Source organism: Marmota marmota, unplaced genomic scaffold (assembly GCF_001458135.2).
Source record: "Marmota marmota marmota unplaced genomic scaffold, marMar, whole genome shotgun sequence".
Classification (NCBI taxonomy): Eukaryota; Metazoa; Chordata; class Mammalia; order Rodentia; family Sciuridae; genus Marmota; species Marmota marmota.
In genome coordinates, this window is record NW_026000082.1 from 7,257,741 (window position 1) to 7,282,907 (window position 25,167).

Genomic DNA, 25,167 nt, shown 5'->3' on the forward strand with positions numbered 1-25,167 from the left:
AGACTTTGGGTCCCAAAACAGCTTCACAATACTCTGAAAATAAGATAAAGCATAGGTGTGTCAAAAATCCTTTTTGTTAACAGCAGACTGCTTCTACTTTGTAAGAGAATTGCTGGAGGCTCTGCTTCTCAGCCCTAGGCTCACATGAGAATTATCTGTACAGCTTTCAAAAAACAGTGACATTCAGGTCCTATAGGAACCATCAGGCAATCCAAATGTGGGTATGTGCCCACATATGTACACACATGTGTGGGTGGCAAAATCAGTACTGTTTCTTAAACATTGTAGAGGATGTATCCACAACTGCCTCGAAACAGAAATACATGTTCCTAAACTTCCAACAAGAGGAAAGAGAAGCCAATTAGCTTCTCAATCAGCAGCTTCTGTAGTGAGAACAACACAATGAGAACTGTACAGAATAACTTTCCTGTGTTTATTATAGTTATTTTCATTTTCGACAACAGCTGAGAAGTTAATCCTTTTTCAGTTCTCATAGAAAAAAAAATCACAAGTAAATGATTCAACCAAAGTTTGTTTAGTCTTTTATTGAGCATTTACTACATGCCAGGTGCAATACTGGGTAAAGGGATCCCAAAAATGTGCCTCAGTCTCTGCCCACAGGAGCTTGTGTTTTGAGAGGGAAGGGTCTATATAGTGCATGGACTGCCCGAACAGAAGTGCTAGGCTTCGAAACAGGTGCAGCTCAGACCAGACTAATTCTGAAGCTGCACAGAGAGATCTCAGGAGGCAGGAGAGCTTTTGTTTAATTCTAAAATGACCAGCCAGTGGGAATCAGGTGAAAGGGACATGAGGAAAGAGACACAAGACAAGAGAGACAGCATGTGAAACTGCACAGGCCAGACACATCGTATTTTAGGAGAATCTGAGGCAGAATTGGTAGAGCAGCATTTGAGCTGCACAGCTTACCCAAGGGCAAATTACTCATCTGTGTATTCGCTTAATTAAAACTTTGAACAACTCACAGGTTATGCTCCTGTCACACTCGAGGACAAAAAAGTTATTATGAACCAGCAAAAACATCCAAATATGAAATTTCTGTTGCACAGAGATGTATGGGCACTTGCTCCTTCCCCAGCCCCAGTTATCACCCTGGGATCCCCTGCTCCAAAGGGCTCCCTACTCTGGTGATACAACCAAAGTTAGGCTCTGAGCCTAAAGGTTGCAGGGCAGGAAGCAGCAGCAACTGCGGTGGATCCAACCCAGGGGCTGTTCTGACCTTCAAAACAAGAAGGACCAAGGAGAAACTAACAACAAGACTATTTCATCACACAGTCATGCATAGTGTTCTCAACTATGCTGCTTAATTTATTTTGTTTTTAATTTTTTGGTTAACATCTGAAGATGGCAGCATTTTACCAATCTTGTGGATTTGGTGTTCACAGTGATTGGGGTTATCTGTCATCTCCATGACCCCATTCCCTTTTCTTCAACCAACCCAGAGTGGATCCTTGCCTAGTAGACAGAAGCAGTCTTTAAAGAATCTTTAAACCACCTTATTAATATTCTAATTTCATTTTTGAGCATAGGGTAATCACCTCAGATAGAATCCAACTTAATAGAATCTGTTGAAAGGCAAGAAACTGGTGTGGACACCTGCAGCTGGGTACAGCTGATGAATGGGTACATTTCAACCTTTCAGGTGGAATAAAGTTATTTCAACACTTATAATTAGGGATTCAACTTAGTTCCCTCTTTAATAGAGGACCTGCTAACAGGTGACAGACAATTCCACCCTGGAAGATGGCATCCAGCGGTGTGTTCGACTGTGTTAATAAGGAACTCTCTTCTCCTACTTCAGATGTCTGTTCCTGTTGTTTTAACTGTCCACTCACCTGGGCCTGGTGATTCTCCGAACACCACAATTCCCAAGGAACCTTCTTAAAAAAACAAAATGGTGATGCCCTAGCCCCACCTAAGGACAACTTAACACAAACCTTGGAGGTAAGTCTAATGAATGTCAATTATAAAAATGATCTCCTGTTTGAAACTGACTAATGCACAGTCAGTTTAAAAGCAAAAAAAGAAAAACAACATATTTTAGTCAATCAGACAATACAGACTCCAACATTTAAAGTCCTACCCAAGATGAGACTTCCTCCTAGGGTATCCTTAACTGACAATCATTGACTTTCACTGGGCCAATATAGGAAGTGCCAGCAGCTTCCCCAAGAGTCTAGTCAGTAGAGTGTCTGCTCTGCTGGGCTGGGGTCTGCTGGTTTACCTCGGGTCTCTGTTCTCTGGAGTGGCCCCAACTGCAGCTGCCCACCCCCCTGGCCAGAAGAAAGCCAACTTGAATGGCCACTGAAGGCAAGAATCATTTGGATTCATGTTTGAATCAGCACTCAATAAAATAGGACTTAGCATAGCACATAGTAGGTGCTAGTAAACATATCAAGAAAAAGTGGGGGTTGGCAGGGTATGCAAATAAAAGAAGTTACAACCCTGCTCTAGGCACTCATCCATTTACAGACGTTTTGAGCACAGGCCATTTATAATTATCACTGCTCCACACAAGTGGGTGGAACACATTCCCTAGACCTGAGCTTTCAGGGGTCGGGCCCTAGCTTCTCTCAGTAAAGCTACTGTTTCATTATTCCAGTTCTCTCACAGGAAAAACCAGATATTCAAAGGTAAAGTGATTCACCCAAGGAATCAGCCGAAGAGCGAAGCCCTAGTCACTGTGTGATTCCAATTCAGTGTGTCCCAGTGTGCCCTACTATCCCATAGCCACCAGTATGAAAGGTGCTATGACAGTGCCCACAACTATCATCTACAGAATCTCATCTAAATAATGGCTATGTTGGCAACCACAGATGGGCAATGCCTAGATGGAACACACGAGGTCCAGAACAGCACACTCTCCACCATTCCTTAATGTCTTCCTCTTACTGAATCGTTATTAAATATCAATAGGCGTTTATCACACACCTGCTGCTCTTCTCAAACTTGACCCACTTTATTCTGACTAGTGTAGACTCTTGGGTGCTAGTATTACTGGCTAAAATTCCCCGGGAAAAATCTCTGATGTTGGCCCCAAGTGGCACTTTACATTTGAAACTGCTCATTACTGGAGTCACAAGCACCAATTAGAACACACCATCATTAAATGTGAATGTTTTTGGCGTGATTAGTGAAATGAGAGAGGCCATCTGTTTCCAGTTTCCATGGGATACCTGTCCTGCCTGCCCTACTCTAGTTCTTTTAACTGCATGTGGTGCACCCACTCAAATGAGAGTTCTATAGGAACTTCACAAGCACTGCCAACACCAGCACTCCCTGCCACAAAACCAAACCACGTCTGCTTCAAGGCTGCTCACCCCAGAAGGACCCCACATCCTTCATTAGCTCCCACTGTGGCTCTAGGGCTTTATGGAAACAAGTCCCTCCCTGACCCACCTCCAGTGCGATATCAGTCATACTAAAGGCTCTGCAAGCTTATGACTTTGATGTCCACACTCCACCTTTGACACTTCACTATCAGTTGCATAAGACCTGTGGCTGATATTACACCAAACAGCCAAGGCCACCCCAGTCAGTCTCCCCCACCAGAGAGAGGGAGAGAAGTGGTCCTACCTTCATGGTTTACTGGCAAAGGACGAAACCGTTTATCCAAGACAACCAGAGAGCATGTGGCATCGAACCCAAGTCCTCGAATTTGGTTTAAATCGATCCCTTGTACAACTTTCTGTTTTAAAAGCAAACAAAAACATAAATCACATCACTGGACTTTTAAAAGCTTTAATACAAGTTATAACAAGAAGGAAATGAATGATTAAATAAAAAATCATCTACAATATAAACCAAATAGGAGTTCAATATCACTAAAATACCAAAAGATCCTATAAATTAATCAGAAAAAGATAACCAACCTATTAGAAATTAAGCAAAAGGCAAGAATATTGCTTAATAAAAAAGAAATAGAATATGTGCAAATATTTCCAACTGCCCTACAATTAGGTAAGAAAATAAAAATATACAAATTTGTTTTTATATTAATAAAAGTATGAAAGATTAACAGTATATGATAATGACAAGAAACAGGAAATTGGGTCTTCTTGAACATTATTCTAACTGTAATTATTGAGTATCAATTTGGGAAAATAATTTGACAGTATATATTAAAGTTAAAAATATATATATCATTTGACCCAACAGTCCCATTTCTAGGAAACTATCTTAATAAATTATTAATAAGAATATATTTAAAAACAAGAAATTGTCTCTGGATAATAAACTATAGCACATCTCTAAGATAGAATAATGTGAAAAACTTAGAAGTGACTTTTGGGTGTGATGGCATGAAGAGAGAAGCAAATCTATGCAAAATAAAATTATAAAATTGGACAGTACATCAAAAATAACTATATTCAGGGAAATTGTTCAAAGTCACAAACAAATTGAGAAAAATTAAATTTTGGCTAAAACCATTCACAATGAGAGATGAAGACAGGAAGAAATACAAAAATAAAGAAAGAAAAAAAGAAGCAAGGTAACTTAACTCCAGACCTAGATTGGTTTTTGTTTTGTTTTGTTTTTTGGTGTGGAGGGGGTGGGATTTTATTAAACATTTAAGAAAGAAACAGTATGAAACCTATACAAAACTTGTTTAGAATGGCAAAGGAGGAAACACTTTACACCAACTTTTACATGGCTAGCATTAACCTAATTAATATCAAAGATGAATAAAGACATCATTAAAAATAAAGAATATTAGAGACTAGTATTTAACATCAACCTAGGTTTAAATTTGTTTAACAAAATATTAACAAACCAAGTTTTACAACATATTAAGTTGGCATTGTACACCATGAACATGTGAAGCTATCCCAAGGATGCATGGGTGGTTTAATAACCATAAATTCATATATACAGACATATATATACATATATATATATATATATATATATATATATATATATAATAAAAGAATAAAGTTCAAACACCAAATGATCATCTCAAAAGATGCAGAAGATCCCTCAAAAAAAATAAGGAAAATCAATAAATGAGAAATAAAAGATAACATACACAACTGATATATAGAATCTACAAAAACTTAACATATTTAATAAAATGAATGATTTTCCTAGATTAGGAAAAAAGCAAGAATGTTCACTTTTACCATTTCTATTCAAGCTTGTACTGGAAAATCTAGCCAGCAAAATAAGACAAGAAAAATAAATTGAAGGGACACAGAGTGGGAAAAAAACAAAACATTAAAATATCTTTCTGTGTAGATGGTAGGATTCCACATGCAGAAAATTTTTTAAGAAAAAAAATCTACCAAAAAAAACCTACTAGAAGTATTAAACAAGTAGAGTAAAACCACAAGATTTAAGATTAACATATAAAATCAATTATATTTCTACCTATTAGAAACTGATATCAAAATGAAATAAAGGAAATAATGCAATTCACATTAGTATCAAAACAAATAATCAGATATTTGTAATTTATATTTCAAAAGAAGTTCAATGTCCAGTCACCAGAAACCACAAAACACACAAAAAGTCCACATTAGAGAAATATACAATATTAACACCGATAATATGGCAGTCTCCTTAGATGCACAGAATTTACATAACTTCCACTAAAATCCGGGAGAGCTGGTTATGTTTTACTTTCTTTTATTTTGTAAAATCTGACAAGCGTCTCTTAACATTTATACAGAAATGCAAAGGACATAAAAAGTCATGATAAGTTTCATACTGTTTCTTTCTTAAATGTTTAATAAAATACCCCCCCCCCCAAAAAAAAAAAAAAAAAAAAACAACCTGGCTCTAAGGTTAAGTTACCTTGCTTCTTTTTTTCATTTTTGAAAAGAAAAGACAAATCTGTAAAAGTTATGCTACCTGAATTCAAAACTTACTATAAACATACCATTGCTAAGGATATATTTTCTGATTAGTAGAAGAGAACAGGGAAAGGACAGGCTGCTTGACAGTAGTGATAGAACTAAATGTGTATCTGAGAAAGGAAGGAAGGAAGGAAGGAAGGAAGGAAGGAAGGAAGGAAGGAAGGAAGGAAGGAAGGAAGGAAGGAAGGAAGGAAGGAAGGAAGGAAATCTGAGACTCTTATATTACACCATACACAAGCATCACCTCAAAATGTATCATATCCCTAAATGTAAAAACCAAAGAAAATCTCTGTGATCTTGTACTACACAAATATTTCTTTAAAAGTTAAGACTTATTTTTTTAAAAATGATAAATTTGACCTCATAATTTTAAAAACTTCTTCAAAACAAATAATTAGGAAAATGAATATACAAATTAGATTGGGAGAAAATAAGTGCAAATCATACATATGATAATACAATTCAACGTAGATTATATAAAGAACCCTCATAAATAATTTAGTAATATAATAGCCAATTATAAAATGGACACTTCACCAAGAAGATATACAATAAGTACATGAACAAATGTTCAATGTCATTAGTAATTAAGAAAATGAAAATCACAGTAAGATATCCCTACATACCTACTAAAGCAGCTATAATCACACAACTGACAAAAACAAGTGTTAGGGAATTGCGGGGGAAATGGGACTCTCACACAATACGGGGACAAATGTAAAATACAGTCATTTTGAAAGAAAGTCTGGCAATTTTTTAAAACACAACTTACCACAAAACCTAGCAATTTACCTCCAAGATATACACCCAGTGAGAGGGGAGTGAGAAACTTATGTGAACAGAGAGACTCATCTGTGAATATTCATAGGAGCTTTATTTATAACACTGGTTCATGTGTGGGAGGCCTGGTCCCCAGTGTAGTGAGAAGTAGTAGGATCTTTATGAAATGGAGCCTAGTGGGAAGATGTTGGGGGCACTGCACTCAGAAGACATTAATTTAGTTTATGTGGGACCCAGATTATTTCTCACAAAAGAGGACTGTTAAAAAAGATTAAGAATGGCCCATTCCCACTCTATGGATTCCTGTCTTTCCATGTGTTCTCTCCCTCCCACATGTGCTCCCACCAATGCTATATATCATGAGGCTATATCCCATGAGTCAAGCAGTAGCCGGCACCATGCCCTTGAATTTCCAGAACTGTGAGCTAAATAAACCTCTTTTCTTGATACATTACCAACCTCAAGTATTTTATTATAGTGATAGAAAACATGTTAATACATTCCCAAATAAGTTGGGATCAAACCAAATATTCATCATAATTTAATCAAAAGTTAAATAAAATATGGTATATCCATACAATGGCATACTACTCACATGAAAAAGGTATAAATTACTGATATGGCAACAAGATGGGTGAACCTTAAAGTCATGATAAGTGAAAAGAAACAGACACAACATAATATAAAATGTGTCATATGATTCCACTTACATGGAATTTCTAGAGAGAACAACTATAATGACAGAAAGCTGAAAAACAGTTACTTTAACTAGAGCTGGGAATTGACAATAAAAAGGCACAACGGAACATTTTTGGAAGAATAAAAGTGTTTTAAAAATGGATTATGATCATGATTGTACAATTATGCAAATTTACTAAAATAATTGAATTATATATTTACAATAAATGGGTTTCATGATTTGTAAATTATAAAGCTAATAAATATTTAAAATAAAAAGCCAACCTACAATCATGTAATAACACTGTCTTTCATCTTTTCTCACTATCCCTTCACCAAATTCTTACTTATATTTCTTTATCATTAGGCTTTTCAAACAGTTTTCTATAAGTCTAGTATGATTTATTTCAGTATTTAGGTAATAGTTAAATAATGCTATAATTATTAAAAGAAAATCCATTTTCTTTTCCACATTCTCGTTTCATGGAAGGTATTCTTTTGTATTTTTTTTCAAGAAGCACTTTTTTGAAATTATATTACCTATTGTCTTTCTCTTTCAATTAATACTTGACTATGTTAAAAAAAAGCAAACCTATAAAAGATGAAATGGAAATATATCCATGATATGTAAACAAATTTTTTTTAAAAATTGTTAATGGTGTTTGTCTCTGAGAGTAGAACTGCAATTAGAGGAGAGATTTTTCACTTTTTGTGTAATTTTTATAGTTGTAGAATATTTACTGATTAATTATATTTTGAAATTTTGTTTCTATGGTTTCCTTTGTTGAAAAAACATGAACAAACATGATCTTTAACATTTTCCACTAACTTAAAACATGACAATAACCTTTTATATCCCATAAAACTCTACCCCACAATGCTAAAATGACTGTCCTATTTGGTGAAATTCATCTCAAAAATGTATGATTCTTTTCTCCTGTTTGGGAAAGTCTACCCCACAATGCTAAAATGACTGTCCCATTTGGTGAAATTCATCTCAAAAATGTATGATTCTTTTCTCCTGTTTGGGAAAGCAGACTTGTAATTTTGGACTCCATTTCTTACTATTTAGTATGTTCCTCAGATAAGAGATACACACAATTGTTGAAGATTTCCAATAAAGAAAAACATGAATTTTTTTTCAAATCATATTGCAAATAAATATTAACTTGCTATATTGAACATCTCCTATGTGCTACAATATTTACATAACTCATCATTACAAAGCCCACTAAAAGACATATTTAGTATCTGCATTTCATAAAAATTAAGTGATTGCAGCATGGCCTCACGACAATGAGTCACAAAACTCTGGATTCAATCCTATCTCTGCCACCTTCGTTCTGTGAGTGAAGACAGGGTACAGCACACAATTCCAGCTGTTCCTTGCCTTGCTTTTCAGGTCTCCATAGCATTTACAGGCATGGCTTCCGCTGGCTGGAATGTCCTTCCAACTTGGCATGGAAATCATTGGATGGCAATTAAGACCAATAGCACTGAGGACAGACTGCCTGAGTCCCGACAACCTGCTGAGTAGCTAACCCTGATTTAGCTAGGTAGCCACTATTACTCCCCCAGTCTTTCACTAACTTTACCTGAAAGCCTAGCTCTGCTACTTACTAGTCATATGACTTCGGGAAGTCACACAAACCTGTTTCCTTAGTCGCAGAAAGCTGTTGCCTATATCTGCATCTCCCAATGATGTTACAAGAATTCAGCAGAATATGATGGGATTAGCTCAACATCTGGCATTCAGCGCACAATAAATAGCAGCTTTTATTAGGGTAAACTGGCTGCCTCCAATCCTCATTGAACATGTGGGACTTCAATCAGTCACCAAGCCAGCCCTAACTTCTGCTTGCTGCATGGCCCTGCTGGCCTTGGCGCCCACGGAGTGCACACCTGGTGTGGGTAAGCCCGTGTGCACAAGCTTGTGGTGAGTCAAAAGAGGAAGTGGGTGAGAAAATGTAGATGACTCAACACAACTCCAAATCTCTGACAGCTCTGGAGCAGAAACAGGCACAAGAGGTGGTGTTCACAGAGCTACCTGGTCCCATCCCTACCACTCCTGCACTGATCTCATGGCCTTTCTGACACTGTTTCTGGAGGGTAAGACATACTGCCTAGGTGAGGGTCACAGGATTCAAGGAACCTGAAAGCCCTGTGCAACCTGTATGACTTGGTAGGAAACATTCAGCACAGAAAATTACTCAGAGTCTTATTATGTCCATAGGATATTTTTATGTACAAAGCACAGCATGCTATGTATCACGTAAGCACATGTAAAAGCAATAGGCAAGAATAGCATTAGAATATTGCATGGATTCAAATCTGAGGACCAAGGACTATGTCTTCTTCTATTTTATGAATGCCCTCTGAAGACCTACGGAGTTCTATATTCGAATCATTGCTTTTCAGTCACAAAGGCTTAGTGGATTCACCTCTAAATTACAGACCATTCACGAGGAACTAAAAAAATAATGGTGATATTCATTTAAACCTGATTTATCTAGGTAGCCACTGTTACTTGCCCAGCTTTACACTAACTTTACAAACTTAAGTACTATATCTTAATAAATCAAAACACTTATGGAAAATGCCTTACAGTCATTTTTATCCATAGCTGAGGGCCACTCCCATATCCTAACTTCCTCAACCATCTAAGCCACCCCAGAAAGATGGCTGTCAGGGTCACACTACCCAGAAGTTCTCTGAAGCTTGACCTGGTGACCTGAGGATTGTTATTTATATTCTTATTAATGGGAAAAGAAAGCAGCTTAGTAAACTCACCCCCAACAACTTGGCATCCAGAGAATTTCCCTGGCTAGAGAGAAAGCACATTGCTCTTCTAAAGAATTTCCAGAGAAGGAGATTTCTGCAAACTCATTTGGTAACCTGGTCCATGTCTAAAAACTGTCAACTCGTAGCTCTGGGGCAGCAAACAAATATTTGGGGAAAGGATTGTGCATCTCTTTGTTCTTTCTGTGGGAACTGGTTCAATCCTGCATGTGTTTTGAATCAGCAAGCTCTGCCATATTGGGTGGGGAGGTAGTGTCTCTTAGAAACCTTCCAAACTGAGAACCAGAAGGTCACATGCATACCTGGTTTTATTTTTAGCTCTATTTAGAGCAAGGGTCAAATCCTACGCCTCTCAGACAGAATCCAGCTTGCAACACATGTCTCTATGGCTGGTACTGTATTACTTTAAATATGGATTTGAATGCTTTGTCAGCTTCAGGGCCAGGCATGGAGTTATGCAATCCCCATTCCCTCGGCTCCATCCTTCCTTGTTGCCTACACACTTCAACCCTCACTTAGTCAGTCCTCAGAAAATATAATGAAGCCCCTTCTAAGGTCCAGCTATGCTCTCTTCTGGGTATTTGGGAAATAATGGAGAGAAAAACATTTTTTTAAAAAATCCTTGGTTTTTTGGATATTGCATTTTAGTGAGGCTAAACAATAGCCAATAAATCATCTAAACTATGTAGTATAGAAGTAATATACCAGAAAGCGTTGATCAGAGGGATCATGAGTGCCAGAGAAGGGAGCGTGGTCCCTAAAAAGATGAGATTTGAGGAAGACCTTGAAGGATCAAGGAGAAGGCCTTATGAAAACCTGTGGAGGAGTGATCCCACCAGGGGAAGAGCCACTGCAAAGCCCAAAATTGTGCAATTGAGATGCACAATCCATGTCCCAAAGAGAGGTGGGAAAAGCAAGGAAGGGCTTATGCAGGGTACCTGTTACAGGGAAGGTCATGCTGGCAATCAACTGTGCAAAACCTACTCCAGTGACTGGAGAAACGAGTAAATCCAGTCCCAAGCTAATACCTACACAGCATGTGAGCTTAGGTGTGGTGTTGTCCCTGGATGGTAAGGCAAAGAAACCAAGGTCAAAGCCTTCCGTTTATATCAGCAACCCCATGCTCTTCCAAAAATTGAAACTCTGACATTGCCTCAATCCCCTTCTTCACTGTCACCAAGTCCCAGGAGACCTTCCTTCTCAGAGCCTCTCAGGGTCATCTCTCCCTGCCTCTCTTTGCCAGTGCTCTAGTCCAGGTGTGCTAGGGGAAGGCAGGGTGAGTATGCAGGCAGGGGAACGGATCAGTGTGCAGGTCTGAGGATGAAGGGGGTGGCTAGAGCCCAGAGATCCCAGAGAAGCATCGGGACAAGAGCAGGACAACAGGTCAGGGACAGACCAGGAAGCACCCTGAAGGCAGGTCCCATATATACAGGTCCCATATATACAACAGTAGTGTGATGCTCTCAAGGCACTGTAAGCAATATGATCAATTTAGCATTCAAGGAAAAGAGTTACTCCAGTTGCCAAGAAAAGATCATAGAAGGGAAAAGAAATACAAGGACATCAGCTGCCTTAAAATAGTCTAGGCAAAAGATAAAGGTCTATGGCACTGGAGGTGAAGAAAATGCATAGATTTGACCAGTCTGGGTCCAGGATTGTCAAATACTATCTGAGTGACCTTGGGAGAGTCACTTAACCATCTGGCCCTCAGTTTTTCTTTTCACCTATAAAGGGAAACAACAATAAATACTTAACTTGTAAAGATGGTCAAATGTGGTCAAATGGATATGAAGATGCTCTGTAAACTTTAATAATTCTATGAATGTACGAAGTTAATGTTATTGCTCAACCCCATGTGTTTTCTCTCTCTTCTGCCTCCTTCTTCCCACAACCATTTCTCATGTAGCAGGTACCAACCCAGAACAAATGGTACCTCACTAGCTTCATATGTATTTTTGTTTTTGTTTTTCATGCAAATAAAAGCTGTTTAATCTGTAGGAGCAGAAAATGTCTTGTATACTTTTCCCATATAGGTACCAGAACGTAAGAAGAATTAAGTGCATAGTAGGTGCTCAAAAAAATGTTTGCAGATTAAATCAAAGAATGATACTCAACAAACGTCTGATGGTTAAATGATTCTTCCAGCTTATTTTTTCCTTCTTCCTAAAGAAAATTCAATCCTAATCATACATTAACTTTGCAATGTTCCCTGCCTTGTTTGAATGATTAAGATTTGTGGTTCCAAAAAGCATATTTTAAAAACAAGGACTAATGCATGTTCTCCAGGACTTGCATGTTTCTACAGAACTTTTTAGGTGTGCTAGATATGGGCCCAATAAAGACCTGCCCATTTTGGGGGCACATGTCTCATACATGAGCACACAGCCAGGACAAGGCAGTATAGTCTAGCATGGCTGCACTTCAGCTCAGGTGCCCCATCCTGCAGCAAGTCCAGCAAGTTTCAGGTTGTCCCATGCAATTCCCAGGCATGCATCATGCAAGTGGATGCAGCTGGAGAGAGAGACAAGGGGCAGTGGTGACTAGAGCAGCACCCAGCACTGGCTCTTACTCCTTACAAGAACTCTGCTGGCTACTGAACCTCTTCAAAGCCCTTTTATTTCTCACCTTTAAGACAAAGAATAAAAGCTACTTCAAAAGATACTTGTAAAGATAAAATGAAGTGATGAGTATAAAGGACCCAGCATAGTATCTGGAACATAATCAATGAGCAACAAATATAAGCTGCCATTATTGTCATCATCATAGTATCAACAACATCACCATTATCATCATCATCATCATCATCATCATCATCATTATCTTAACTGAGGGAGAAAATCACCTCCCACAAAGTGAACACCCTAGGGAACCGGAAGTAAACAATTGCCCTCAACTTGCTGGAGAAAGAGAAGACAGATCAGGATGTACTAGGCCACCCTTTGCCCTAAGACAGTTCTTCTCAAAATCTTATACAGAAGGAGCCCCAAACAGAGAGAAATAGGTGAATATTCCCAAGAGTGTCTCCCTCTTGGACTTCTGACTACTCAGGATTTTATCTTAGAAATTCATTCTTTTGTTTGTTTGTTTGTTTGTTCTGGGGATTGATCTGGGGTGTTGATGGCTGAGTTACTTTATTCCATTCTCCTCCACAATCTACTCACCACCATAGGAAACACAGTGATTGCTCATTTCCAGACACCATTATGGCATTTTATATGCATTAATTCATTGAATCCTCACAATAACTCTATGGAGGTTACTATTACCACTCTCATTTCATAGGTAAGCTAACACACAAAGAAACATGAAGTAATTGTCCAAGATCACAGGCTCACAACTGTTGGAACGAGGATGTCAATCTGGGTGGTCTGGCTCAGAATGTATGTCCTGTGGCATGCTACTTCATACCAGCCATGATGTCCCCATAGATGTGGCATGATTGTCCTGCAGCTTCTGGCATCTGGTCACAAACCTATGTGAGGGAAATGGCCAAGAACCAAGAGCTGTACTCAGGTTGCCGTTGCAAGATGCATCACGAAGGACAAATGCCCCAGCACTTATGGGGCTGATAGGCTCTAGCCAATGATGAGTTGGCCGCCATCTACCATTAAACCAAGCTGTACTTAGAGTAGACCTTTTGTAAAGGAGCTTTTCATCAGGGGATTATATTTTCTTCTTGACTATTTCCTTAATGGCAAGAAAAGCTATATGTTAGAAGAACAAAGGAGACCCAAGGGCAAAAAGCAGAAGACTCTCACCAAGGCGGGGGTGAGGAGGAAGGGAGGAGAGGACAATTAAACAAGCAGAAGATAAGATACCCCTCTTCCATTCCTTACAATGCTCTTGTGCTGCCCTCCCACTCCTCTCTCTGCCTTCTTCTCCAGGGGCACTAACAGCAGCCCAGAGCTCATGAAACTTTAAACAGACTGATCGATATGGACAGAATGGTGAATTGTCCATCTGCAAATTACCAAGCACCTCATGAATATTTAAGGAAGCTAACTAGGAACAGGGATAAGAAGGAATCCAGGACTTTATTCTTCCCTCTGGGGGGTGGGGGATAAGATAAAAGGAAGTCTGATATTCCTGATTACCAGGATATAAAGTCAAACCAACAAGTGAAACTTTAAATGTGAACAAGTGCTGTCCAGCATCAATTCCTTCACCAAGCCAGCATGCTCAATACAATCCAAGACCACTCAAGATGAACATCTATCTAACACATATTAGAGCTGCTCTGGTTTGACCCAATCTCCTTGCCCTCTCAGAACATACCATGTTTTCATGCCACCATGCCCTGCACATGCTCTGAACCAAATGCAGTTCCCCACACTCGTTCATTTGGGAGGCAGAAGAATCCATTACAGTGCAGCCTGCTTAGGTTCCTGACTTGTTTCTATTATTTACCAAATACATGAACTTAGGTAGTTACCTCACTTTCTGCACCTGCATTTCTTCTTGATTGAAAATCAAACGGGGATAGCAAAATACTAACTAGTTCAGTCCTGCGGGTTCCACCTCACAATACATGTTAACACATTTTACACCCAAAAACACAGTAGAGCTCAGCTACGATCCTCAGTGGCTTCTTCCACATCTGGTCACATCTTGAGCTTCCTCGTCCTCTCCTCTCTTCCCAGAGTCCACTCCGGGTTAGCTCCGACCATTGTTACTTGGCTCCTGACACTTATCACATCATATTTCAGCTGTGTTATCAGTCTCTGCCACTACACTGTGAGCTTCTGGGAGGCAAGGTCTATGTGCGGGTCAGCTCTGCATCTCCAGGTACCCCAACAGGGTCCATGGCATCATGTGGACACTCAGGGTGGGAGCAGGTGCTAGGAGAGGACGCCACAGCTCTACCCATACCTTTGTGACAACACAGCACGCATCCCAGATGTCTTCAGAGGATTGCTCATGGTGGTTGAACTGAGGCTCCCACCTCTTAATCGGTTGGTCTGCGAAGGCCAAAAGGACCCCTCTCTGGTCAACGAGAGCAGCACGGACGCTGCCTGTTCCAACATCCACGCCCACGTAGTAGCTTCGTGGCTCCTGTTCTCCAGACATTGTGTTCCCTCCACCTGAGGTGAGCAAGTGCAAACACAACATGAGGACCAATCCACAAAGACCACCACCAAAATTCTTCTGTGGCTATGTAAGCAGCGGCCATTTACTATGGACTTGTCCAACAGAAGTTTCTAGACACACAAAGCTAAGTAGTTGGTGAACAAGTCAGACACAGCCTCAGATATGGCATTTAGATTCTTTGAAAGGGGTCACATGAAGCACTTAGCTACCTAACTAAGCAAACCTGTGACAAGTGTGATAAGAGCAGAGAGAGGGTGGTAGGAGAACTTAGAATCTGGACGCAATAGAGAAGAACTTGTTCTCAGTGAAGCTGAATCAACAGGACAGTTCCTGTGGTACTAAAAATTCCTATCAAATCTCTAGTCACTCAACAAATTAGCTACTGAGCATCTATTATGCACCAGGCAGTGTGAAAGGTGCTTCCCTCTATGCCTCACTATGACTCTAGAAGGGAAGCGTATTTAAATCTCTAGCGAACAGGTGATCAAGGTGAGACTCCAAGAGGAATGTTACTTTATGCTTCATGCTAGGTCCATGCACTCATACACAGTAAATGTACATTATTTCAATCATAAAACACTACATTGATAAGAAAATAGGTCTCTGAGAAGTGAAGGAATTTACCCAGCCTCACACAGAGGCAGCCTGGACCCAAAGTCCCACATCTGTGCAAACCCAAGTTTCAGACACTTTCCTTTCTTTCTTAAAAGCTTGCAGTATCGGTTTGCAGAAGAGGCAAATATATTGCAGTCGTGTCATGAAGTGACTAGGAATTGGGAAGCAGCCCCGGGGGAGACAAGATTAGGAATTTGTTAGACAATCTGTTTTCCTTACAGACCCCTGATGAGTTACAAGGAAATCTGACCAGAAAACACTCAGGAATTCCTTGGCCCTGGTGGCTGTTCTCATTCCCCTTGGTCAGATTAGCCTGAGATACACAGAAATCTCCAAGGGCCTTTCATTTTCCAGACCGGCCTTTCATAGAGTGCAGCAAGTTCCCGAGATGACCGGCCAGTGCACATGCCGCAGCTCCCCAGGTGAGCTCGGCACTGGAGTCCAATTTCAACCTGTGAAGCCATTCAGTGCCCTTCAACTTCAGAAAGATAACATTTCCTTGGCCAAGACACTTGTGGGGATTCTAAAACAAAGTCAGCCAGCAGATGTTCAGTTACTGCTTCCTGGATATTTATCCCAATTAAGAAAGGAAGGAAGGAAGGAAGGAAGGAAGGAAGGAAGGAAGGAAGGAAGGAAGGAAGGAAGGAAGGAAGGAAGGAAGGAAGGAAGGAAGGAAGGAAGGAAAAAGCCAACTTCATATAATAGTGATTGCTTCTGACTTAATCACACAAAAAATGAACTTATTGATTTCTACATCCTCCGCTCCTTGCTCAGTGTCTGCCATATAATTGGTTTTCAATAATTACTTACTGAATAACTGAATCAGTGAATCAATGAAAAACAAGGATGAGCAGGGTCATGTTTTAATAGTTTGAATTCCTAAGTTCGTGTTTATACAGTCATCTGTCATTTAACAATACGGACAAGGTCTAAGAAATGTGTTGGGTGATTTCATTGTTGTGTATACATCATAAAGTGTACTTAATCAAACTTAGATGACATAGCCTGCCATATGCCCAGGCTGGGTGGCATACCACTGTCTTTCATGCAGCCTGTCATTTACCAAATCACTGCTCTGCAGCACCTGAATGTATATACTACTGCTTTCCTTATTCGAATCTCTCTATGCCTTATTCACCTAATTAGCCAATATTTCTTGAGTGCTTACAACTACATTTTACTAATTCTAAACTACTAATTTTTTAAATACATTTATTTTATTTATTTATATGTGGTGATGAGGATCGAACCCAGGGCCTCACACTGCTCTACCGCTGAGCCACAACCCCAACCCAAAACTACTAATTTTTTTTTCACATTTAACATCCATGAAATCAGAATGAATCCTGTAACTATCAGCATCTTACAATCAATTGGTAGTTTTTTTCTTTCTCTGTCGTATATGAAACAATGCATCTTACAGTCAGTGACTTCTGAGACTCAAAGAAATGCTGGTTGCACCAGGCACTGGGCACCCTGCTAAGGATACAGTCACTGACAAAATAAGGAGGGTGTCTTGGCTCAGAGCTTCCTCAGTTTCTTTATCTACAAACAGGAGGAAGAGTGACCCAGCTAGCTTGTCCACCTTCCCTCTACCAACTACACACATCTTACTTTACTCAGAATTCCCTCTCTTGGATTCCCACTGGAATTGCAAAGGTCCCCAGGGAGTTGCTCCTGAACTGATCCTAGTATGCCAAGAGCTCTCATGCCCAAGCTCCCAGCCTTTCTCAGTATGTTCCACTGTCTTATGATACTCCTGCACTCAGCCAGGGATCTCCAGTAGGGGCCCATGCATACTGTGTCTGAGGCTGGCTAACTCAGAGACACGCTGCCCATCTTGAAAGTCTCACCTCTCCACAACCCAGGATACCTCTATTTCTATAATACACCATCAAAGTTCCTCCAAGAAAAGACTCAACTTTACAGAAACAAGGGCACCAGACCCTCCTAGCAGTGTTCCCACAAATCCCCCAGGTCATGTTTTTCTAAGAAAAAAGATCCTAATTAAATCTTTCAGGCTCACCATTTTCCCCACTACTATAATTTTAAATAATCTCATTCTGATTGTTTCTACACCTGGAACCTGAAAACAGGGAGGTTCAAGCCCTTGGGCAGCTTCCCTGAAATCCCACCATAAGTTACAAAAACACTGCCAGAGGATTTTTTGCAATGCAGATCCCTTGTTCTCCCCTTCTCTGCCCTTTGTCCCTGGGTCACAAACACTGTCTGCTGTGTCCTGGACTCCAAACCATTCAACTAGTACCTCTAAGTCACAAAAGAAAGTAACCAAAGAAAGGAATGTGCCTTTTCTAGATTGTTTTGAAGAGAAAAGGATTAGGATCCTCATTGTGTCAAACATTTCCACACATGTGTTCACCGCATGCAGGGAACCCAATCAGGAGGGCAAACCTATCACCATTCTATATGCCAGTGGAGTGAGAGCAGTTTGTTCAAAGTCACACAAACAGTACACGGCAAGACCAGGATCTCAACTCCAGTTTCTGAGGGTAAGTCTGGGACTCTTTCCGCAACACCAAGCTGAAACTGAAAATCAAATCCTTTGGTGACTTCTTCAATAACAACACCAACAACAAATATAGCAAGAACTCGTATTTATTGAACTTTGCTCTGTAAATCACCCACACGACTTTACAATTTTGATTGACTCCTTGGCTACCCTTTTAGGGCTCCCAGGAGGAGCCTATTTCCAGTTAAGCGAACTGAGGTTCTCAGAGATGAAGCTAGTTGAGGTCACACAGCACAGAGGCAGGGGCTAGGATTCCAGGCCACGGTGGTGTGACTCCGAAGCCACTTTATAAATGCGGAGAGTCAGAAATTTAGTTCTATTTTCTTCTTTTTAGGTATGGATGAATACAAAAAAGAAAAAAGCTGTCAGGGATAAGGTAAGGGTGGTCAGGCAGAGAGAAACAAGGACACAGACTGTGGGTAGCCAAGAGAAAGTAAAATACTAAGGGAAACTCAAGCTGTTCAGCACATGAATCCTGAGACATACCTCACTCCTCAGTCTACCAGACGTCCCAAAGAGCTGACATGGCTCTCTTCCCGGGGACCCAGCAGGGGCTGTGCTGACTTTGAGCCCCTATTTATGATCAAAAAACAGCTCTGTATGATAAATATTTAAATGGTTCATTAAATAATGGCCTGTATAAATATTATTAGAAATGTGCCACAGGAAACCACAAACTTCGCAGCTGATTCTTCATCGAATGTGCAAGCTGCTCAAATGCTGTTCCAGAAAAGGAAAGAGGGACCTGGAAATTAAGGCCCTTCTTTGCAACACTGTCTCAGGAATCCTCAGAAGGGGGTAAACATTACAAATACACTGCTAAACACCACCTGGGGACTGTTTCTTCCTTTTTTCCCCCTAAATAACCTAGTAGCAATCAGATCTTCCCCCAGGATTACATCCTTCCAAAGTGGGTGAGCTCACCTTACCTTCCATCTTATTTCTTAAAGGGTCTTTCCTCCAGGATGGATTTTGTTGGTGATAGTGTCTACAGAAGCAGTGTCCCAGGAATCAGGAAGAATTCAACACTCTTTCAACTTTGACCTTTGGACTCTGCTGGTGGTAACTCATACACTGGAGCCTCACACATTTATTTATTATTTGGTTATACTGTAATCAGAGATTGGAAAGATTGGGAAGACAAAGAGAAGCAATAAGCCTGCCCACTTCATTCTCCATAACTGAAAGCATTAATTACCTCTTTAAACAAATCTCACTGCTCTAAAATGGTGAGCTGGGATGCAAGGGAAAGAGTTAATTTGGTGACAATAAGTGCTTCTCCATTGGCTCTACCTGCAATACACACAGCAGAAAAGAAGTGGCTTGCTAACAGGTAGTTTTCCTCTTAAAGTGAAAGGCCTCTGGCCCCCTTCTCAATCCTTCCTCAGACTTTCAGTTTGGGAGAGAGATTTTTACAAATTGTCAGGTTCCCAATGCTGATTCCAAAGAAATCCAAACACATGCTGAGTTCCCCAAACTTGTGGAGTCTGTAGCAACTACACAAGACATCTCCCATTCAGACATAGCTGTGGCCTGGTATGGACTGTGTGTGGCAGTACGAGCATATTTCTGGTCAAATTTGGGGTGACCAGTACATTTTCTGGCATTGCAAGAAAGAAAGGGAATAGCAGTGAAACAATCCCAAACAGCTGCTGAGAAGCTGAACCTGAACCTTATCTAGGCAAGGGAGCTAGACAATATTTTACTCATCACTGATGTCTGGCACTCATGTCTAACAGAAGACCTGGCCTGTGGCAGATCAAGAGCAAGTTAAAGAGTCTGAGAAGGAGAATAAGAGGTGGGAGGGAAAAGAAAATACAGTGGGGAGAGGGAACATAGGAAGGGGGGGAGAGGGCAAAGAGGAAACTGAACTACAGGAAGGAGAAGATTGCATGATTCAGAGAATAAGAAGTAGAAACTCCTTGATTTGGGTGAATGGGAAGAAGGAAAGAAAGGAAAGAGAGAAAGAAAGAAAAAGAAGACATTTTTTTATCCAACAAATATTACCCACCAAATTCTTCCTGCCCAGGAAAAGTCCATAATGCAGAGAAGGAACAGATAATGAAACTGACAGTTCTCAGAGACCCAGAAGAAAATCCAAATGTCAAACAAAAACAAAACACACCAACAAACCCCCTTCTCTACTCTGAGGGATTCCCACTCACATCTGGAGACCTCTGCTTCCAATGATAAATCACCTCCTGACACCACAATCCTCTAATATGTATTATTTTTTCCTGGGTGTTCTTACCATATCTAAAAGCTTGATTTCCAATAAACAAATATGAAGTGCCTTCTCTAAGCCAGGAGACTGGGGAAAAGGAGCAAAAAAATATATGATCTCTTATTTTTTTTAAGAGTTGACAGTCAGATATTGCTAGGGTCTGAATGTTTGTGTTTCCCCAAAATTCATGTGTTGATAGTATTGAGGTGGCGCCTTTGGGAGCTGATTAGGTCATAAGAGAAGCGCTTTTAGGAGTGGTGTAAGCACCATTATGAAAGACGTCTGAGAGAACTCCTTGTTCCCTCCACCATGTGTGGACACAGGGAAGTCAGCAACCCAGAAGACAGCCCTCACCAGATACCAAATGTGCAGAGCCTTGACCTTGGGCTTCCCAGCCTCAAGAACCGTGAGAATAAATACCACCCAGTTCATGTATTCTGTCATAACAGCCTAAACAGAGTGAGATAAATGTGAAGATCTGAATTTTAAACTGGGCATGGTGGCTCATGCCCATAATCCCAGTGACTCAGGGGCTGAGGCAGGAGGACAGCAAGTTCAAAGCCAGCCTCAGCAACCACAAGGAACTAAGCAACTCAATGAGACCCTGTCTCTAAATAAAATACAAAACAGGTCTGGGAATGTGGCTCATTAGCTGAGTATCCCTGAATTCAATCCCCTTACCCACCCCTGAAAAAAGACCTGAATTTTAAAAATCAAAGGGTGATTCCTTATTTCCAGTATACCTACTTCAAGCCAAACCTAATGCATCAAGTAAAACTGCATATAGTGGACAGCAGCTTCATGTTGGCATGGCCATCTACATTTTAGGGACCAAAGCACCCTGTCCCAGCACTACCTTTCTTGATAGAATGTAGTTGGTCAACGATGAGACCACTTCACTGTTACAACAGTTCTAATCAACCAGATCAGAACCTGATATTTTTCAGGGCTTTTTTATTTTGTTTTGTTTTTATACTGGGGATTGAACCTTGGGGCACTTTACCACTGAGCTACTTCCCAGCCCTTTTATTATTATTATTTTTTATTTTGAGACAAGGTCTCATTAAGTTACTTAGGGTCTACCTAAATTGCTGAGACTAGCTTTCAATTTGTAATCCTTCTGCCTCAGCCTTCAAAGGTGCTGAGATTACAGGCATGTGCCACCACATCTGACCTATTTGGGGGGGTTTTATTTTCTGTACTGAGCCTATTTCTAAGAATAAATGTAAGGCAACTGGACAAAGAGTAAAGTGTTAAATCAATAAGACAGTAGAAAAATTGGCTATTTTTAAAATTTTTAAGTTGGATCCCAAAAGAAAAATCAAATTTCCCTAAATCCCCATGTCTGCCTCATAAAGTGGGAGCCACAGGGATCAAAACTAATCCAGCCCTGGATGGGTGGTAATCCAGTCTTGTTTGGTGGCCAAAAATAACACCTTCCAAGAGCCACATTTGCAATAGAGAAACAGCAAAACAGAGAAGATACAAAATCATATGGCTGTGGTCAAATGCACAACACAGGTCCTAAGGAAATCACATATGAAAACCCCTCTCCTCAGAAGAAAGCCCAAACTCCTCCAACAAACATCCTTTTTGAGCTCATTAGACTCTGGATCACTCACACCTTCTTCCATGAAAACCTTGTTTACTCCCTCCCATCTCTTCTGTCCATCCCTTGAGTTCCAACAACAACAACAACAAAAAAAAAACTCCTTGCTTTTCCTAATGCCTGTTTCTGTTGCCCTCCCAAGCCCCTCCCATTGCAGAGAATGGGAGAGGGGGGTCCATGTTTATAACACTCACGGTGGTATATGTTGTTCTACACCTGAAGAAGCTGAAATGTTGACAGGATCAATCTCTCGCTGATGGTCACAAAGCCTAGAGAAGGAAGAGGCCATATATAAATTTTCATTTGTCTCAACCATTGTCAAACTCTACCTACCATCCCTGAAATGATGAGGACTTCCACACTAACCAAGGTGCCTTCATCCTGGACACACGGAATGATATTTCCAGTCCATTAATCCTATGAAACCTCCTCAGACAAACTTTAGAAAAGTCTCCCCCATGCTATGATTAGTAAGCATCACCTTTTGTCTCAATAAATCCTATAGCCTTGTACAGGCAAGCACATGTAATGTAACACAGTAATAAGGGATTACTGGATTGTGGAGAAGGAGACTATTAATGTATAGAATAGTCAAATATCTATTAAAATAAAAAGACCCTAAGGACTCTCTTTCTCTAGAGAGTCTAGAAGCACTATGGCTTGTGGCTGATGCACCACCCTCCTCTTTCTCCATAGCAACAAGTCCCACTTGCACAGGAAGGAAGACGGAAAGGGAGTTCACCCAGATGAGCATCACTGAACCCCAACAGTATCAGTCTATCTTTCAAACCCAGTGGACCTCCCTGAGTTCATCAAAAGCCCAGGTTTGGATTTGATGTTTTCCCACTCTCCTGTCCAGAATCAGAAAAATGTTAGAAAGGGCACAGGATGAGGCTGATGTCCCCTAATTCCACATGCAAAGCTATTTAATTTTAATCCCTTATATGCCCATTATAAACTTACACCCATACGGAAAATTATATGCAAACCTAGTGATTTATTCTTACATGGACTTCTCTTTTTAAACTGAACTTTTGATCCTTCTTTGAGTTCTGAATAATTTAAGTATATATGTAGTCTCTCCCCCATTGCTTTCCTCTTTAAGAGACTGCTGTTGATTTGCTAACATAATTAACTATGAAATGATTCTTTACAGAACTAACCAGACTTTCAAAGCAATGCCATTATCATTAGCATATTGGCTGAAATCCATAGCTTTTCCCAGAAATTCACTCAAATTAAAACAACAAAAGAACCCACCCACCTAAAGTAGACTGCCCTCAGATGTCAGCAAATTTAGGAAGGATTCAGGGTCCCATCAGGTAAAGCCACCAAGTATGTTCTTTTAAGAGATCTTGCAAAACTCGTTCCTCAAAGACAATACCGACCAGGTGCATGAGGTTTTTGGTTATTCTTGTGTTTACCTGTTTATGAAACATGACCAGGTGGCTTTAAAGCCCAAGATGAAAGGAAGGGCTTAAGAAGGAGTTGTTTGAAGACTAAACATTAGACTTGGGGAACTAAGACAAGATACCCTGCCATTCCACAAAAGGCTCTATCGAAACTTTAACACACTAAAGTATAAACTTAAAGAACACCAATGCTACTTCTCAAAATAAAGACCAAAATCTTTTCTTGGCCCATGAAAACCTCTAAGCTCTGATACTATCTGCCACAGTCAATACGCATGCCCTGACCTCCCTCCCCGTATCAGCACCCTATGCCCCAACACTGCAAAACTGCCAGCACCCTTCAAAGAGAGGTCTGGTGCTTTCTTCCATATTGTTATTTCTCTTGTAATGCAACGAATACAACCTACAGTTCACAGGAAGTCAAATACAAGGAAAATGTGAATCTTCAGCTTCCCAAATAATGCAAGGACCATAAATCAAAACAATACTCAGATATAATTTTACACTTATTAAAATTGAAACTTTTTTAACAATATGACTTTTTAAAATGTTTTATTTTATTTTTTTAGTTGTAGTTGGACACAATACCTTTATTTATTTATTTTTATGGGGTGCTGAAGATGGAACCCAGGGGCTTGCACATGCTAGGCAAGTGCTCTACCGCTGAGCCACAACCCCAGCCCCTAAAATTGATATTTTGATAATATCTTACTTTTGGTACCCTTAATATGACCCCACGTGTATTATTTTTTAAAAAGAATATTGTCTCAGTGATTCTCAAAAGTTTGGTTTCAGAAAAAATCAGCATCAGTATCACCAGGCAACAGGCTAGAAACACAAATTCTCAGGCTGCAGTCCAGGTGATCTGAGAGATGCTAAAGTGTGAGAACCATGGTATTGTATAAAGACTAACCTGTAAGACTCAGGAAAAATATACAAAAACCCACTACTGCAGTGCCAGGAAAAATAAATGTAGCGGGGCTTGGAGGGCATTTAACTTCTGCACTCTGCTGTCTGAATTTTCGCCCTGAGCAGCTTACTGTAAGGTCTTCCTGTACTGAGTTCAACAGGGCACTGCATCGCTTCTACCTTCTCATCTTAATTTTTCTCCCACAGGATCATCTGAACAGCCTTTCCCCCTCTACATGGATGGTCCCTTCCACTGTTTTGAGGTGACCCTCATGACCTGCTGTTGAGGCTTTTTCCTCTATGCTATTTTTAGTTCCTCTAACTGTTCTCCATGCCATGGCATTTCTCTATAAATAAAAAGAGAGAAAAGAGGGAAGGTACAGCTAATGTATTTAACTAGGATATTTTCGGCCACCTACATTTCCACATGACACCATGGAGATGAGGTATGCTAGGCTAGTGCATGCAGTAAGCACACAGTAGGTCTCCTCCTTTTTTGCTACTTTGCTGGAGGCTCTCTGGATGCAACACAGGCAGGGACTTGTCAATGGCTCTTCCAGCCCAGTATCACACATAGCCAACAAGAACATGTATGCCTGAGGAGAGAAGTAAAGGCAGCCTGGGTGTCTTGAAGGAGGGCTTTGAAG

The 25,167-nt window shown here is 40.2% G+C and overlaps 1 protein-coding gene across 26 annotated transcripts in view; it reads right to left on the reverse strand.

The window, feature by feature from the left end:
• Fggy (FGGY carbohydrate kinase domain containing) overlaps positions 1–25,167 on the reverse strand; it is a 415,454-nt gene that overhangs the window by 380,711 nt on the left and 9,576 nt on the right. For 10 of the 26 annotated variants that reach the window (XR_007351974.1, XR_007351976.1, XR_007351975.1 and 7 more), the window contains exons 1-4: positions 19,291–19,423; positions 15,003–15,214; positions 13,542–13,605; positions 3,595–3,706 (exon numbers count right to left, since the gene is read on the reverse strand). Coding sequence is in view for 20 of the 26 variants with exons in the window: in XM_048815295.1 (XP_048671252.1) it covers positions 3,595–3,706; positions 13,542–13,605; positions 15,003–15,214; positions 19,291–19,302 (400 nt within the window). In the remaining 6 variants the exon portion in view is untranslated. Of the gene's footprint in view, positions 1–3,594; positions 3,707–13,468; positions 13,490–13,541; positions 13,606–15,002; positions 15,215–19,290; positions 19,446–22,393; positions 22,469–25,167 lie in introns of those variants that run through there. The other 16 variants (XM_048815287.1, XM_048815289.1, XM_048815279.1 and 13 more) reach the window with 12 other exon arrangements.